Below are 18,419 nucleotides of genomic sequence, written 5' to 3' on the forward strand. Positions count from 1 at the left end.
GTCTCACCACCACCCTCAGCACCACCCATTGCATGCTGGAGGCATGCTCACGACAGCAACACAGCAACTAAGTCCTCACTCAGGGCTGCGAATCCCGGGCTGGGCAGGGCCGGGCAAAGGGGGACCTGGGCTGTGAAGGAAGGAGGAAGGAAGGGAGGGGAGGAGAGGGGTGGAATGAATACTACGTTCGATAGAAGGGAGATATTCATCCATCAATGGATGTGGTGGTGGTGGGGGTGGAGACAGAGAAAGGCAGGGAGGAGGGAGGAAGAGCGTGGTCCATTTCATTGGGCCGCGGAGACTGTGCAATGATGATGCCCGGACTGATGCTCGTGCTGCACTGAAAATCACACACTGCAGGAGCAGGAGGAGGATAGAGGAGGAGGAATTGATGTGTGTGTGAATGAATCATCGGCCTTTGAGTCGATGGCTGGTCCTGTCACTGGATCATCATTCTTCTTGCTCTTATTGGAAAGGCCCAAGGAAGACAAAAAGGGCAGACATAACTCAGCGCATAGGAAAAAGTGGGCAAGGAAGGAAGGAAGGAGGAGGAAGAGGAGCAGGAAGAGGGCCTCCTGCTACAGAAGGGGTGAGAACACCGAGAGGGCACAGGGGGGCTGGGGGGGGGGGGCATTCATCTATCCCGGAAAGGCGCATTATCATCATCATCGTCGCATCTCTCTCTCTCTCTCTCTCGTGTCTGTCTGAGCTCTCTTCTTCGTCTCTTCCTCTCTTCTGGTCTTTGCTTCGCTTGAATTGCTGGTGCAGTCTCCGTGTCTCCGCCCCTCTCTCTCTCTCTCTTTCTCTGCTCCTCCCCGCTTTCTCTTCTCTGCTTCTTGCTCACTCCTCCTCCCTCCTCCCTCGCTTCTCCCTTCCCTTACCCCCCGTTCCCTTCTTCTTCATCCTCGCTGCCTTCTCCCTCCCTCCTCATGTCATGCAGTCGGTACCTGCTCCCTCTTCTCTGTATTTCGTAGCGGTACCGGCAGTGTCTTTACCTTCGCAACCGTATTCCTTACGTCTTTTCCCTCTTCGCTTCTCAGTTCTGGCTGCCACCACTTTCGTGCAATCCCTTCTAAGCCAGGAAGATCCGTCTTGAGGGAGGGGTTCCTGTGATCCTTCCATTAGCTTCTGAATGGTCGTTGTCAAGGCCGACGGCGAGGGATCGTTGTCGTTGCGATCTGTTTTACCGTCTATTGCGGCTGGGTGTGCGCCTTCTGCAACGTGGCCACAGCATCAGCGGGTGGGTGGAGGCGCACAGATCTTAGCCAGCACTCATGAAGGTGCGAACTAAGAGCGCGGATTGGGAGAGGGATAGGTCGATGGAGCTCGACCATCCTCTCTACAGGGCTCTATCAAGTGGTCGCAAGCGCACAAATGGTAAGATTCTTGAGATTCCCTTTGTCCGTTTCTTTGTCTTAGTCTTGCCGACCTGGTTGTTTTCACTTGATTTTCAACCGCTTTTTTCGTGAAAAAGCATTACTCCAATAGCGTCTTTGGTGGAAGTGCTGGTTATTTATAATTAGGACCGTGATTGTTTGTCGAACTTAACCATTTCGGTCTTGCTTTCACTCTAGTATGGGTAGCAAGGGGGGTATTTGTCCGAGTGCTAGCAGCGATACTTGTTGTGTTAAAGCTATCCAACTAACACGGTAATTATGTAAATAGTCGGTGACAGCATGCTTGAGGAATGGCTGAATTACATCTTAAATTAGGATGGTGCTGCATCTTCACGCTCGAGGGTTTTCCAGACTGATATAATTGTGTTCATGTGCTTGTAACTAGAGCACAATTGGGATTTGAAACCTCTTCTCTCGTATTTAGATTCATTGGCGATCTTAGGAGATAGGAGCTCTTAAGAAAAAGAGCAGAGAATTGAAGCCAATTGGGACAATCGTATGTTCTTCCATTTTTTTTCCTTTTAAGAAAAACATTATTTTATCATTCAAATATTATTTTTTAAATTAATTTTCTATTGGTTTTAATTTTTCAGCAGTGTACTTTAACAGATAGTTTACACCGCACGTGTTGAACTAAATGGGAATTGTCGATGTTAAGGGTAAGCCTGTGGTATTGAGGAGTTCGGTCGCGTTGCGCTTTTCTCACCGCGAGCAGAAGTACAATACCGAAGCGGTTTAACCAGAAAATACTGGTTCGTAAATTGAGGAATCTGTTTGCTTAGGCACATGAATTTGACTCACCTGCAAAGAATGCAGAATCTTCGCAGTTTTAGCCAAACTAACTTTTAAGCAATGAATTAACTCATATCTAATGGTGCACGTCGAAGACATTGATTATTGAGAGTGCGCTAGTTCGTGCGTAGAGCAGGGTTTGAGGCCGATGCTCACTACTATGTAGACCAGCATATGAGCCGCACACATAGGTTTGATTTAGTATTGGAGTTGATTTCGATCAATAAGTAATGATTTCTGTCACCTTTTTAATTTTCATTCATCTGAATTAACCCGGTTTGTGGTTACAATGGTCGAAATCTTGCTTATTCAAGCAACTGGAATACAAAATTTGTTTTGACACTATCATCATCAACTATTAAAGTGGCGTCTGTTATCAATAGTATCTGAAACTAGTATCTGAAACCACTATTACCACTATGGCATTTCTTGATGTGCTGCTATATTGGTTCATACTAAGATTTCATCAAAATAAGGGTTAAGAGGAATTGAATCTAGCTCATTCTCTATTGGGCACTTCCACCTGTTTATGGTTCAGTCCACAGCGTCGTTGCAAGAGGACTTGTTAGGCTTAGTGATAATGCTTCCCGATTTCAGGTGAAATGGACGACTACCGGAGGAGTGACGAGATTGCAGTTCGAACACCTCCAAATTTTTCAAGAACCCCTGTTCACTTACGACTTTCAATGAATCGGAAGGATGTGTCTCCATATGATGCTGAATACGACGACGCAGAGCCTCAAGAAGACGTCAGGAAGTATTTGTCGAGGTCAAACAGTAGAAAGGATAGGTCTTCTTATGAGAATGAAGAGCCTCAGGAGGATGTGAGGAGATACCTGTCTAGGTCAAGTAGCAGAAAAGCGAGGTTAGTGCTGGAGGCGGAGTATGAGCATCACGAGGATGAACCCAGAAGATCATTCACTCGGTATTCAAGTAAAAGGGATAGACCAGTTTTCGATTATGAAGAAGATGGTACGAGGAGACAGCTGTCTAGATCCTCAAGCCGTAAGGGAAGACTGGAATACGAAGCAGATGAAGAATACCCCGCGGACTTACTTGAGTACGATGCAGACGTAATTCTAAATGGCATGGAAGACCAGCAGTTATCCGAAAGGAGAAGGGCTATGTTTGAGCCACTTGGGCCCTCATATCGAGGACCTCGTGATGGTTCTCCTGATAGCACTCTTCCTCCACCTGATTTTGATATCTCTACTTATCCCCAAGGATGGGTTGTCGGAAAGAAAAGGAAATTGGTGAATGTCGACGTCGTCGAAAGCATGCGTCGTATTGCCGTCCACGAGATGAACCGTAAGGTATTGTTAGATTCAAAACTGAAGTGCTCATTGCTACACAACGTTCGAGTTTGATGAATTAACTGTTTATCATTTCAACCACAGCATCGAAGACTTCCTGATAAAGGTTTTGTCTTCACGTAGGACCGGGAGATTGGTGGATTGAATGAGCAACTGGAAGAAGATTCTAAGACCATGGAGCACCTTCAAATTCAGCTACAACAGGAACGGACTAAGCGTATGCAAGTGAGTCGCCTTCTTTCACTGGGTATCTCTATGGTCTGTAAAAAGTGTTGAAAATCAAAGGAATTGGGTACTTCGAGCACTGTTATCAGTTGTTTCCCCGTAGTTACATCAAGTCTGAAGCCAAAGTTTCAGCAGGCGAGGCCACAGTTCTTTTGATGAACCTAGGATGAAGAAAGCTTCCTCCATTTGCATGAATATTTCATGATCTGGAGTTGATATTTTGTGGAACCTAACCGCAGCAGTGATGTTCACGTTCCGAGGATTAGTTTATGATGCGCGTACAAGCTGTAGTGTATATAATCTTTCATTGGGATGAACCTCCTCGGGATTTACGTACGTGTAACATTACCAGGAAACCAAATTTAGTAAACTACTTTGAAGCGTTTGGTGGTGGGAACTGTAGCTATTTGAAGCTTGAACACTTTGAAATTTACTTCTTTAAGAGGACTGCAGTGTTGGAGAAATCACTAGTTGATTAGTCAGATAGTTTTTGATTTTGTTCCAGTGTTACGTATTCGCTAGTGCGTGTTTTATAGGTGTATCATGAAACATCTATGTTCCTACTTGATGCTGACCTGGCCTTATCATCTCTTTTTGTGTAGGTTGAAAGAGAGAACAACATGCTGCAGTCTCAGATGAACATGCTGGTGAATATGCTCAATGATGCGCCGGAGGTTGAAGATGATGAAGAAATGTAGCTCATATAGGACCCCTTCAATCGGTGTGTATGTATTGCGGTCTAAACTTTTTCTTGTGACAAAATATCAAAAGGTCAAAAAATTATTCAATTGTGTGATATAGATGTATACATGTATACATCAATTGAAGTGCTGCCCTTAAAAGCAGTGCAGCAGGCTGTTTATCTGTGCAGCTGTAGACAAATTTGTCAATTCTTCATTAATACGTCACATTGTAGTCTCTGATTGTTCAGAGCTGCAGGAAGAACACGAACCTCTAACTTTGAGAGGAAACTGCTGTCGTAATCTTTACTGTTCAATAGATGGTTAAATTGGGTAAAAAGGGTCTGCTCTGCAATACCAGATCTGCCTCGGTGTCAAGTGCTAAGGTATGTATTGAATCCTCCATTCTAAGAGGTAAGGGCTGCTGCAGGCGTTTCTCTTTATGTAAGTCTAAACATGGATCAACGAGCTGTTGTATTCCTTCACAAACTCCGAAATATGGTCACTTTTCCAATGCAGATGTTTCTCACATGTACATGTGAAGGGTGTGCCAACATTCTATTGTATACGGGTTATTTGTGACGTAAAAATCAATCAAGAAACGAAGACATTACATTCTTCGATTACAATTTCTATGGGAACATTGATTTGAACATAATCGTTTACAACCTAGCAGCTGCTTCTGGGACCGCAATAATCCACTTAAATACAACAATTGTCGTGATTCAGCTTGTTGGGAATTTATCTCGTGAGCTGATGGGAATTGATATAAGCTGTCCACTTTAACTCAATGTGCTATGGTAGCGAAAGATAGTAGGGTAGTTTCCCACAAGCTTCCGGATTTCATGCTGGACAACTACGGTATCTACAGATAGTGAATTTGCTGCTAAGTGTGAACTGGCAAGTTATTCACCTAACTACCTTCCGCCAGTCCAAAGCAGTACTGTGGAAACTGTAGAGCTCCAGTGAGTGGAAGCAATTAAGGGAATTGAATTGGCCCACACTTAGCGTTTCCCAAAGGTAACAATTCAACGAATGGATAGTGCCGCAGAACCGAGGGTACTGAAGAGTGCAAAAGATTGACAGACTGCTGACGCGTTGTGCATGGTGAGTAGAGATGACAACCTGAAGAAGGCCGCTGACTCTGCCTTCACGCCCGCCCTTGCCCCTGTTTTCCTCTTCATTCCATTCCACGTCGCCCTCTCTCCCTCCTGAAATTAAACTCCCAACCTCAGCACCGTAGACGACACCCAGGAGCCATTGCTGCTCTCTCTACATCTCTCGAAGGGTTGTCCAATTGGGTTTCCTCTTTCAAAAATTCATGCAGGATCTGCCCCATCTGGTCGTACTGATGTTTCTAGTCCAGCCCCCCTTGCACCTTAATTTCATGGCTTCTATGTCATGGCTGTAGGTGAGTTAGTTTACATAGTTCCTCAGGCATATGCAAGCATTAACAGCTTCTCCTTCCATGTCATACCTTGAAAAGGTTCACTTCGACTTGAATTCGTCTGTTAGATTCTGGACACGGACGCATGATTTTTGCTAAGATCAAGCTCGGAATACTATCTCATAGACCTGAAAATAGAGCACAACGTGTTAACGTGGCTGATTAGAGGTGGCTACAGCTCAGGAACGCACAATGCAAGGCATGTATCTGGTAGAGTCTATCAAAAAATCTCATAGACGAGACACTTCCAACCAGTTGCAGTGACCATGATTCTCTAGCCATATAAAGAGAGCCATCTCTATTGCTCAAAGAGTTTACCAGTGTTGTCCAGGTAATCAACAGTAATGAAATTTTTTTCGACCTCATTGCTCCGTGGCTCACGGTGTCTAACCTTGTTCACGAAATAACTGTTAGCTTTCGACAAATTCCGAAATGACAATAAGTAGCAACTGAGATTTGATGTGTACGTAGTTGCAGGAATGCACCAAAGACCATAGTTTTCACCGTCTGCCGACACCAAACCTGAAAGTGCTGCAGATTAGGATGGCAGAAATAACAGATACGGAGAGCAAGTCTGATAAGAAAGAAAGAGTTAGAACTCGTGACGAAACCACGAATATCAAGGTCACGGTAACAAAATTATAATCCTCTGTCCAGTTCCTATTGAATTTACTCCCTAGATGCCTTTTGAATTTCTTTCTGCAGTTTCTAGGGCACCCTACCCTTAAAACTACACATTCTAAAACTGTCTTCGCGGAATTGCTCGTACTCGACTTCATTCTGCGTCAATTTTACAACGGTTCGCGACTGTCGATTTTCAATTGTAACTATTGAATTCCGTCGAAGTTACAGCTCGGTCAGCAGCTCGAGTTCGGAGTGAGAAATGTCAAGCACTTTTGGGAGTGCATGATTACGCGACAATCAAACTCAGAGGACCGACTTTTCTGGAGCTCTTCCTGCGAAATCCTCCAGTGAGCGGCTAGACAAGCTTTGGGCATAAATGGCCTCCAACAAACAGATTGCTGATGAAAGAGATTCAATTACCTTCAAGATGTAAGTGTACGCGGCTTTCCATGCACGGATTGAATGAGAGGAGAGGATAACATACTAAATAAAATTTGATGTAAGTGGATAGACTAATTGAATGGGGTTGCGCAGAATGGAAAGAAGGGTGCAAATAGAGCTGGAGATCCTAGCGATGGTTGCAGAGGACATTCATGCAATCACAGCCTTAGAGCAACACTTAAAAGATCTAAAAATATCACACTTGAAGTCCACTTTGAAGTAACAAAACAGCAACACGACTTGATAGAGGCAGATGGAACATATTCTATTCGCTCATTTGCTCAAGATGGAATGTAGGAACTCTGTGATGTCTAACCTACAAAGATCATTTCGTAGTTATGGTTAAGGAGTGTTCTAAAGCATGTGCGTGTTCTCGTCGCAGCATCTCCGGACTAATGAAGCCATAGTGGTAGCCATGCGAGAGGAGCGAGCTTTTTCTAGACGGAACCTTCCAAGACGCATACAGAGCACTCGGGAGAAGACGCTTGCAGTCACTGCCTCCATCTCTGCTGTATCGGCACTGGTGAGAGGGTTAATTCTCCTTCCCCTTATCCAACTCCCTCTGATAGCTGCTCATCCCGCAGTTACCTCTTCCGTCTTCGATCTTTTAAAGAAATACTTCTAACTTCGAAATCTGTACTTCTGCAATTCGTGCACTTCGTCCCAAACAATGTTGGCAGCAGCGCTAACGATGTTATCATTCGTTACGTTAAGTATTACGGAGTTTCGCAGAACAAAGTAAATCTATCAATTTTCAATATCTCCGGATGAAATATTGAAAGATGTTTAAGGCGCAGTATTTTGAAGGAAGAGAGAAGCAACATGAACAGATTAATGCTGAAAAACAGAAATTGATGGGGAGGACTCTGAAGAGAAATGAGCCCTCAGCAGGTTTGGAAAGAGTTTCGTGAACTGAAAGCAGCCTTGGAGATGGAGAAAACCCAGGCTCTGGCAGACGAGATGTTTCAGCAAGAATCTCTCGAATCCTTGAAGAAGAAACTCTGCGACAGCGAGATGGAGGTCGTGACCCTTGAAGATCAGGTTCACAGCTTAACAGCAGACGTGGAGAAGCTCAAAGAAGCGCAAGCAAGCTTAGAGCGGGGGAAAGACTGTGCTGTTTGTTTTGAAGAGCTGGAGGGGTTTCTCACAGTGCACAGCGGAGAGACCACCTCTCAGAAACGCCCAAGAGCATGCTTTGTACCCTGTATGCATGCCAAGGTTTGTACCTCTTATGCCGAGGAAATCTGGAACAATTGCAAACACCGAAAGAAGTGTCCCATCTGCGAGGAGACGCTGCGTCGAAAGCCCAGGCGGTTACATCCCTGACGGTACCACGATCTACATCCGCGTGCATGTTGAGATTTGGTGCGAGTCTATCAGTTTGAAGTCTCACATGCCTCGGTTCAGAAATTTATTTCCAACCTCTGTTATATCCCGGTGGTGTGGTACGCACAGTCGTGTTGGTTTTCTTTCACGCTGGGATTCACTGTTTTTAAAAGATTTCGCTCAATTGGTCTGGAATTTCAATTTGTGTAGCGATGGGACGAGTAATGCATGCAGGCACGCACACAGAGTCCGCAACATACTATGGTCAGGTGGTTGTCTTAGCGTGCCAAATCTCTCCCTCACCGCCATCTCAGTACTCCATGCTTTAAGAACTAGTGTCTGTCTGGACTACATTATTAATTGGTATCAACTCCACTACCCATTAAACTCATCGGGCGCCAGCGGTGGAGTTGGCTAGCCATGTGCAAGATTGGTAAATGTGTTTATGGTTCCAGATTCAAGCGGATGTAGGGCTTTTTTGATTGAATGGAAATGGCTCTGAATCTTGCCACAAATGCGTGAAGTCCAGTTCCGCTGGATAGAAAACCCTCCCGTGAACTGGAGATCCAATTCACCGACCAATCTCCCCGAAGATCCAACCTGTTCCTCACTACACTGCGTCTGGCAGCCTCTCCTCGACTGCAGTTATTCTTGCTCTACAATCGCCGCGACCTTGTTCCATTGGGCTGCTTCAGAAATTTGTTACACGATCACTAAATCAACCATTTATCGACACAGCCCCGCTCCTCCGCAGTATCAACATGAAATTCAATTAGGTGGTTTTATCTACCAAACACTGCTCAAAACGTAGACTCACAATTTCCAATCTTGTATTTATGATCTGGCTGTTCAATCGAGCACCACCACGTTGAATTCGAGCTCGACATTCTCAACGCTACCATGTGCTTATTGACGAATTGGGGATCAAGCTTACAATCTCAACTGTAAGGAAAAGCATCAAGACATTGCAGCCCAAGGACGAGGCGGGCATTTCGATTGTATGATAATACTGTTCATGCTCGATCCCCCATTCTACTACAGCACTGCCAGGCCACAGTCCAAGTTGCAGGAACAACCAACCACGACTCAAAGTGCAGATTCCAGGTTTGTAATGTGAAACCGAGTGGGGGGTTTGTGCAGGAAATTGAAAATAGTAGTTGGTTGAGTTACAGAATGAGGGAGGGGCTACATTGAAAAGCTCTACTCATCGTTACCATCGCACCAGCACTTGCACTAATCATCCGTCCCTTTCCCCTCTTCTCCTCCTTCAATGCGCTTCCAAGCCACCAGCTCTGTTGCAGTTTTGTTTGTCTCTCGGAATGTCAGTGTTTTTAGAGGGGACATCACTGAGCTCCAGAGGACTTCACCAGTGATGCCAGATACTAGGTACACCATCGATGATGCACCAGAGGAGGGTAGCTTCCACATGGGAAGTGGAGAAGGTTTTCCGAAGCCAAGGACTGCCCCGAACCACCGAGTGGCACGTTAGATTCAATAGTAGCATCCAAGACTGCATAATCGAACGTAAGCAGCCTGGCTGAGTGGAAACTGCAAGACCCAGTTACCAAACAAAACTAGAATTTTTAGCAGAGGGACAACACTAACTTCCTGCAACTTTCGGGAGAGTAATTATTTTGAGCTGTGGTAGGAAAGAGAAGATGCTGGCACACGACGTGCACATCGACCGCATCCGAAGCAGCGGGTGTGAGATGTGGTTTGAGGGATGGAGATGTGTGGTGGTGCTACTGCCACAACAAACCACCATGCAGGACCCTGATATAGAATACTGTATATAAATTATAATATACATAAATATAATATGAGAGTGTATGTAATTGTAACAGGAAGGGAAGAAGCCAAGGCTTTATTGGCCTCTACTCACCTCGGGCCTAAGTTCTAATTGTAGCAATACGATGCGCGCAAGGACATGCATAAAAAATATTTGTTAAAATTTTCCAAAACCCATACATGGATGAAGAAGAAATTCTCACCATGGTTCCAGTTGGACACCTTCTTTGACATGACTCTATTTAGTAGTAAGGAATTTTTTATTTGTTTATTGATTTTCTATCGCTTAAACCTGCACTCTACAAAGATAAAAGATTTGTTCTTATGAACTAGTTTCTCTAATTGTATCTTCAATTATTGCAGGTTGTTCTCTGTTGATAACATTCTTTTCAATTTATTGGTTTCTTTTTTAATTTAATTTAATTTAATTTTTGTTACATATATGTTCAATAGTTTGTGAAATTTTTAGAAGACCTATTAATTTGTATTTTGTTAATCAAAATTTTAATGATTTTACATTAGAATAAGAAAAAAAAAATCATTTCAACAATTAATATCACAGATATACATTATTCTTTAAATTGTTCAACAAAAACAAAGCCATCTTTAATCTCATCTACCTTTACTGCACTTCACATAGTTAAGAGGATATTCTATGGTCCTATCTCAATGTGATTCTTATTCTTGTTGTTGTTGTTTTTGTTGTTCTTTTTTTCTTTTTTCTTTTTTTAATAATGTTCAATTTATTTTTTACAACCTAATATTTGGATTACGAGTTACCATTTCTTAAATTCTCTTTTAATACTAACAAGGTTCGAACAATGCACACAGGGTTCTTTTGAATTCATACTTTTCAATATTATACTTTTCTAACAAGGTCATCATTAACAAGGTTCTATATATTATTAATATTATGGTAATAATAATAGTAACAATAAAAATAAATCATTCATTTTTATCAACAAACAAGCTACGTATTTATAATTTTATTATATACTATTTTAAGACTACTGACCTTAAAGCTAACACATAATATTTTTTAAAATCAATATGTTTATTTATATATTAAAAGAGTTGGTCTTCTTCAGTAGCACTTTCAAAATTACTGTTTCACAAATACAATTTTGCTTTTTTTTATCTCGCAGTTTATGTTTTTAATAGAATAAAATATCCACTTCAGACCAGATCTGTGTCACACAACATAATACCTTGTTAAATTTGAAACGTCAAAATTAATAAACTGTAAAATGTATAAATGGATTTTTATCAAAAATATTGATAAAATAAATGAATTATTACAAAATAACTAAGGTTTTATGTATTTTATCACAAGCAATGCATTCTCTTAAAATTTGATCATTTATTGAGGTCTAGTATTTGTGATTGAGTCATGAATTTTAACTTGATTGTTCTTCCTTTCTGGCAATTGTTTTATAATCTTATCTATAAAGCATAATTCTTTTTTGTAATTTAAATTCTGTTTTATTATACTGTTTTCAACTATGGTAGATTGTTTCCAAAAAAGTTCAATTTTTTTGTGACAAGTTAGAATGTCAGTTCGAAAATTAAAGTTTTGCCAATGTGTAGATGCTTTATGATATTTGAAATGAATCATCTTTCAAAAAGATACATTTTTTAAAATCCAATCTTTAAAAATATTATTTTAAAAACATGTTTTCTTATACTGTAGAAATTTTTAGCAAATTTATTCTTTGGTTTAACTCTCACAAGCTTGTCAAACATTCAGTTTTATTATTATGTAACACAATTTTTGTATAGATTTATCATGGCTTTATGAAGTTTAGTTCATTTATTCATTGAAAAAATATTTACATATTTTACTTATATGTGAGTATGCATTTGGATTACTAAGCTTTTGGTATTGATAAAATATCAATATATTTTCACACTCACAATGACTCAAGAAAACAAAAAAATACAAAATAAAAACAAAAAAAATACAAAAAATTGCATTAATTCTGCACATTCATGGTATGTAATGATCTTACATATTGAATATTAAGGGGATTCAAACTTAAGGTTATTGGATAATCAAATATCATGAGTTTTAGGTTTTTAGGAAACCAAATATCATAGGTCACTCAAAATATCACCTCCTAAATTATTACGGTTCAAACTTTATTATCTCCTTTAAGTTTCTAAAATATCACTTGATATTTTGTTGATTTGGAAAAGTCAAAGAGCAATGTGGTATAGAATTTAAGAAGGAAGATAGCTAAGGCAAGCATGAAAATTTTTAATATTTCATTGGCCCTTTGTGTAATATTTGGATTTCAAAATCATCCACCTCACGAGGTGGGTGATTTTCAAGTATCACGTGATATTTCAAAATATCACGAGATACTTTGAGATATCATCACTATAAAAATATCACCTAAAAATCTTAAGTTTGAATCTCTTTTTTTTAAGGATTTCAAACTTAATATTTTTGGACAACCAAATATCATACATTTTTTATTTTTGGTTTTTGGAAATCCAAATATCATGTATCATTCAAAATATCACCTCTCTAAATACCATTATTTAGACTAAAATATTGCCTTCAAGTTTGTTAAGTATCACTTGATATTTTCATGACATACCAAGTGATATCAAGTCAACCTAACATGTCAACTTAATATTCAAGAACAAACCTTTTCACTATTTTGAATTATTAATTATGCCTCTGAAGAAGGTCATAAATCATGTACACAATGACAAAGGAGGTCATTTTGGTATTAATAAATATGTTGCAATTATGAGCTAGTTGGAAGGTCCAATAAATTTCAAAAAAAATACACTTTTAACAAAATAGAGATATCGTCAAGGACATAAATTTCAAAGAAAGAAATTATCAATACACTCTTGTATTACTAAAAAAGACTAAGAAATCACTCAAAAATGGTAGTATATTGAATTAGAATGGCTATTGCTAAAGACAAGAAGACTAGAAAGTCTTGAAACAAAACTAAAGACTAGAAATGCATTGGTAAGAGTAAAGAAGGCTTTACTCTTGCATCCATATATACTCTCTAACTAAGAGCCACATAGAAATCTTCTATAGGACCTCCAACATGTGTTGACTTTGCTAGTCACATGTTTTAACTTGTAAAGAAAGTTATTTATATGTGTACCACATAGTTAGCTTGTTCCACAAGCTATCAACACATATGATACATGGTTAACTTGTTGATGAAGTTTTTAACCTACTAATCAACTACAAACATGTGTAAAGTCAAAATTGCTAATAGGAAGCTTTTCTAGAAGATATTATGAAATTAATCTACATTTATCTACTTCTACATTATCATGTAAGTAACTATTGAAATAAATTTGTATGTTTGTGAAGCAAATGAGCCAGAATAGAGCTTTGGTGGAGTTGGATGCTTAAGTGAAGAAAGCATCAAAGGACAAGTTCAACCTTTTTGCTCCAAATATGTTAAGTCAATTGCATACTTTCAAAGCCTAATTTGCTGCCGCATATGATTGGTTAATAGGTATAGGCATTGGCATTGATGATAAAGATCAAAAACAAGATATATACACAAAGGTTATGAAGTTAGAATACAATTGTCTATTCTTTGACATAATGTATAATTTCTACAGTGCAAGGCCAAACATGACCTCACTCTTCAAAGACTCCACCACGATAATAGATATAATGTTGTTGCAAGACTCTATGGAAATATTGATGACCAATTCACAAAACAAATTTTTTGATTTGAATCTGTTGCCTAAGGAATTGCTTTAGATAAGAATCTTTTAGATAAGATTCTATAATTACTTAGTATTGGATTAAAGATGACAAAAAATAGAATTGAATTTTTTCTAATGTAATATTATTTTTTAAAGATAATAAATAGATTTTTATTTCTTCAAATCAATGTTTCAATTGTTTTGTTGTTTTTACAAAAGTAATCATGTAAAGCTTTTTAAAACAATATATCAAAAGATATAAGAATACTTATGAGATTAAATAGATTTTATATTACTATATATGGATTTTGTCACAAATAAGTATCCATGTATATAGAATAAATAACAACATGAAATTCTTCATAGTATTTGTTAATAAAATGTATTATATGAATATACTATAAAAATAAATAAAAAAATAGACACATAGTAAATAGATAATCTTTTTGAATTGTAAATAATCTAAAATGAGATAAATATCAACTAAATTAGAACTAATTTGATACATGAACTAAATGATGATAAAATGAAGGTTATTAAAAAAATAAACCATTTGGATTAAAGAACAACTTTTTATAGGAGTATTTTTAATAACAGTTTGGCCAATTAAGAAATAAGCAATTGTGCTAAAATATACAAACAAAGTTTTTTTTTTTTTATTGTTGCAACTTGATTTTTCAAAAGAATATAATAAAGTCTCTTGGATTTGTCTAGTAACTAAAATTTGGACTACTATCTAATACTAATAGATGTAATAAATTTGTTAATTAAGAAAAAAAATGCAAGTATTTCTAAATAAATCTGAAGTATGTTTAATTAATAAATATACTTAAGATTTTAGCATATTGAATAAATATAGGAACCACAATTATGAGCATTAGAATACAACCAATTTTCTATTTTTATGATCTTTATGTAGATTAGGATATTTATAGATAATATAAAGGTCAAATCAATTATCTATAATCTTTAACAAAATAATACTCAAAACTCAAAAGTTTGTAAGATCTTGAGTTGTTATGAATGTATATTTGAATAATCAAATAACAAAAGACCTAAAATTAAAGATATAGAATAAGCTATAGTAGCATGGTTGACAAAATAAGATTTAAATATACTACAACTATGTGAATCCTATATCTAATACTTCATAAGGAAAATGTTTAATTTTTTTTAGAACTTAATCCAATTCATATTTGATATCTTTGTTCAAGAAAATTAAACAAAATAAATACCTCATGAATAAAAATTGTTGCCTGTCTTCGACTCCAAACTACAAGTCCTTATACTTTAGAAATCACATTGATAATCAATATAATGATATTTCTCCTCTTCAGTCGACAAAATGGTTTGGATTATTCAACTTATTACATGATGCACTAACTTCTTTAGTATTATAATCTGACTACTACAACGTTAATTTGTGAAACGAAATTATCCCATACGCAATAAGATTGTGAGGTGGATGTAACTATGTAGAGTTGTTCTCTGGATTAACATCATGAAAGGAAATCATCGCCAAAAACTAGAAACTTGAAAAGTCGTCTCTGAAAAAATATCAAGGCGTCCAACTACACGTAGACTGGCTTAGGTAGAAAGAATTATTAATGATATCCAAGTCACAAAAATGCTTTTGAACAGATTGTAACTTTACGTGCAGGCAATTAGTTTCATACAACCATCTAAACAAATTACTTGAATAGCAAAGAGTAATTTACATTGTAGTTCTTGAATTCTGCACATTTGGCAAATACAGAAACCTATGTTTATATCCACCAACCAGATAGTAATTGAAGGGATGAACTGTTCAGTGCTTTCACTGATGTAGCCTTCATGAGCCCAATCTTCAAAAAGAGTACCAGGGCATACGAAAAGTGTTGTTTCTTGCCATTTCAACTTTGCAACAGGGTCACCTTTTTCATGCCGAAAAAAACAAACAAATACGTCTACTGCATCGGTTTCTCCGCGGGCTACAGACTCGAATTGAAATCTTCCAGAAACAACTTTGGCTAATTATTGGTCGCATACAATAAAGGAATTCTTTTAAAAAAACTGTGAGTTCAAAAGTCAGGCTAGGTCTGACAACGACAGACACCCAGTAGTCGGTAAATGAGAAAATAGTTTCGGCATGTCTACGAACCGAAGGACTGCGCACATGTTTAACCTTGTACCCAACAAGAGTTTGCATCTGAAATTGACCGATTTAGTTCTTATAAATCTGCTGTGGGACACCTCAGCAAATCACTTTTAGGAGTATCAACTATAGCGGGTAACTCACTATGTGAGAGTGGGTTGAGTTTGGCCAAGGACAAAATTTGAAGGTTATATGAACAAAAACCGGCTAATCTACAACTGAAAAATACCCAAAATACATACAGGAAGTGTTCTAGATAACCAGCAAACCACAGCAGTTGATAAGAACTAAATCGTGATTATAAGTCATACAGAGTTCAGGTTAACTTTGCACGATCAGGGAAACGCCAGTTGACCCAAATCCACCGTCTCCACGGGCAGTAGCATCTAGATCATCAACTTCCATCACATCAGGAGTGATGATAAGCTCTAGAATAAGTTGGGCGATTCGGTCCCCTGCTTTGATAGTAAAGTCGGAGTCTGAGTGGTTAAAGAGAATGACGCCAACTGGCCCACGGTAATCGGCGTCAATTACTCCAGCACCAACATCGATAGAATTCTTCCATGCCAAACCTGAACGGGGAGCTGCGGATGCAATGGAAAACGCCATTTCGCAGCAAAGTTGAGCCCCAACCGTAGGAATCGAGTTGGCAATTACAAAATATACAGACGTAATAACTTACATTCTTTGATTACAATACTCGGATGAAGAGGTTCAGGACGAATGCTGTATGAATGATAATGACAGCTTGGACTGCGAACGAAAGTACTGTGCATGAGAGGCTAGAGGACAGAATGAACACTCACCGATACGGGCATACGTGCCTTGGGGAATGGCAATGGATAACTCCGTCTTCACAAGGGCCTTACCCCGCGCAGGCACGCATGTATCGTAGGCACTGCAAGGAAAAACACACCAAATATCAGTGCAAGCACTTAAAAGTTTGAAAAGGATAAAGGAAAGAGGATCAAACAGAAACCACTGCGACTGAAAGACGCAAAATCACAGATCAACTTCCGGTGCTAGAAAACACTTAGGACGGAAATACATCTCCATAAGGCAGCCCTACACGATCGCATAACACGATGAAGCCTGAAGAGAAGACTCCTGCTAGATCAAGCTTTAAAGTAAAGTACGATATAAGAGGAATAAGACAAGATTTCAACACCGTGTAATAGGGAAGACAATGCACACCTAGAGAGGTCATAACCAGCGGCAAGAGCGGAACCCCGAGACGGCAAGACTGCACAAGCAGACAACTTCTTGACCCTCAGGGCTTGAGAATCAAGCACCACCCTCCCATTATCATGCAACTTCTGTATCTTGGCCTGCGGCTCCATGGCCACAATCATACGAAAGCTGCTCCGCCTCGCGCCCGCAATGCCGCAGCCTAGCAAAGCGTCCCGTGTAAAGAAGCGCGCTTCCAAGAATGCACCACAACGACTGCCTCCTCTTGGTAACATCAACAGCGGCGAAGTAAGGAAATTGGGCGGAAATCAAAGCAAGTCGCATCAGCAACAGCAAAACCCTACACACTTTCAAACCCAAACCCCCTTCGCGACCGTTGGGAAATGCCGTGATGAGGCGGGAAACCGGTGGAAACTTCCACGAGCCTTCGCGAGCGGCCCATCGTAATACCCGGATACAGTTATACATATACACATACAGTCCAACCTGTCAAATCCAATACCATTCGTGGACGGATATAAGTATACGTCTCGTCCTTGGATGCATTTTTTCTCGTGCCACATCCTCTCGGTGTGGTCAGTGTGGATCAATGTAGTTTTTATTGAACCTCATCCACTTCCTCCCCTTAACCTTTTCCCTTTCGTCAGCCACGTACAAAAGAGACGATTGGCATGCAATAGAGGTGGATTAGAACTCCTTGCATTTGGTTGATTTATAGCATAAAGTGTAGAATCATCTTCCTTATGGTCGATAGCTCATTGAAGACGGCAAACCATGCTCCAAAAATTATAAACAATGCGATCTCTTGTTTGCTCTGCCAAATAAGTAGAAAAATATCTTTTTTTCTTGTTCTTGTCTTACAACACCCACATTTCTGCATAGACACTCTTATTCTTGAATAAACATTTATATAATTCTTGGTTGTTACAAGTCATTATAGAATGTCTTGCATGGATAAAGTCCTTGCAATTGGCAACCTTTGCAATAAGTAGATGAAGACAATATGTATAAGATTTCATAATATACCATTAATGACACAAAAAAAATTGTGGTTTAGGCCAAGAATGAATTCAAACAAACCAAGATGCTTCAACAAGAAGATTGGTATTGAGCTCGGGTTCTATTATTGTAATTAAAAAAAAAGCTTAATTTTTTGGATTTAAAATTAAATTAAATTAAATTCAAGTTATTGACTCCAATTTGAAAGGTATTAATTACAATATTCTTTTTATTCTAGATAACACACCATCATGTATATTATGTATTAGAAAATGTTATTCTTACAAATATTGAAACTCTCTTCTTATCTCCAAATATCACCTCCAAAATATAGCCTATAAATGATGGAATTATTGCTTTTTTGAAAAA

At 38.9% G+C, this 18,419-nt stretch overlaps 2 protein-coding genes across 2 annotated transcripts; one reads left to right on the forward strand and one right to left on the reverse strand.

Annotated features, from left to right (window-relative positions):
- The first annotated feature begins 757 nt into the window (after positions 1-757).
- On the forward strand, positions 758-4,698 carry LOC112293713 (uncharacterized). Its single transcript, XM_024543465.3, has 4 exons — positions 758-1,377; positions 2,787-3,502; positions 3,626-3,727; positions 4,330-4,698. Exons 1-4 carry the CDS (start codon positions 1,275-1,277, stop codon positions 4,423-4,425), a joined length of 1,017 nt encoding a protein of 338 aa, XP_024399233.1. The 5' UTR covers positions 758-1,274; the 3' UTR covers positions 4,426-4,698.
- An 11,044-nt stretch (positions 4,699-15,742) lies between these two features.
- Positions 15,743-17,361, reverse strand: LOC112293135 (deoxyuridine 5'-triphosphate nucleotidohydrolase). The gene is made up of 3 exons (XM_024542264.3): positions 17,058-17,361; positions 16,670-16,761; positions 15,743-16,447 (listed from the first exon to the last, which is right to left on the reverse strand). Exons 1-3 carry the CDS (start codon positions 17,324-17,326, stop codon positions 16,185-16,187), a joined length of 624 nt encoding a protein of 207 aa, XP_024398032.1. The 5' UTR covers positions 17,327-17,361; the 3' UTR covers positions 15,743-16,184.
- Positions 17,362-18,419: the final 1,058 nt, after the last annotated feature.

The sequence above is a fragment of the Physcomitrium patens genome, chromosome 16 (assembly GCF_059467195.1).
Source record: "Physcomitrium patens ecotype Gransden chromosome 16, ASM5946719v1, whole genome shotgun sequence".
Lineage (NCBI taxonomy): Eukaryota > Viridiplantae > Streptophyta > Bryopsida > Funariales > Funariaceae > Physcomitrium > Physcomitrium patens.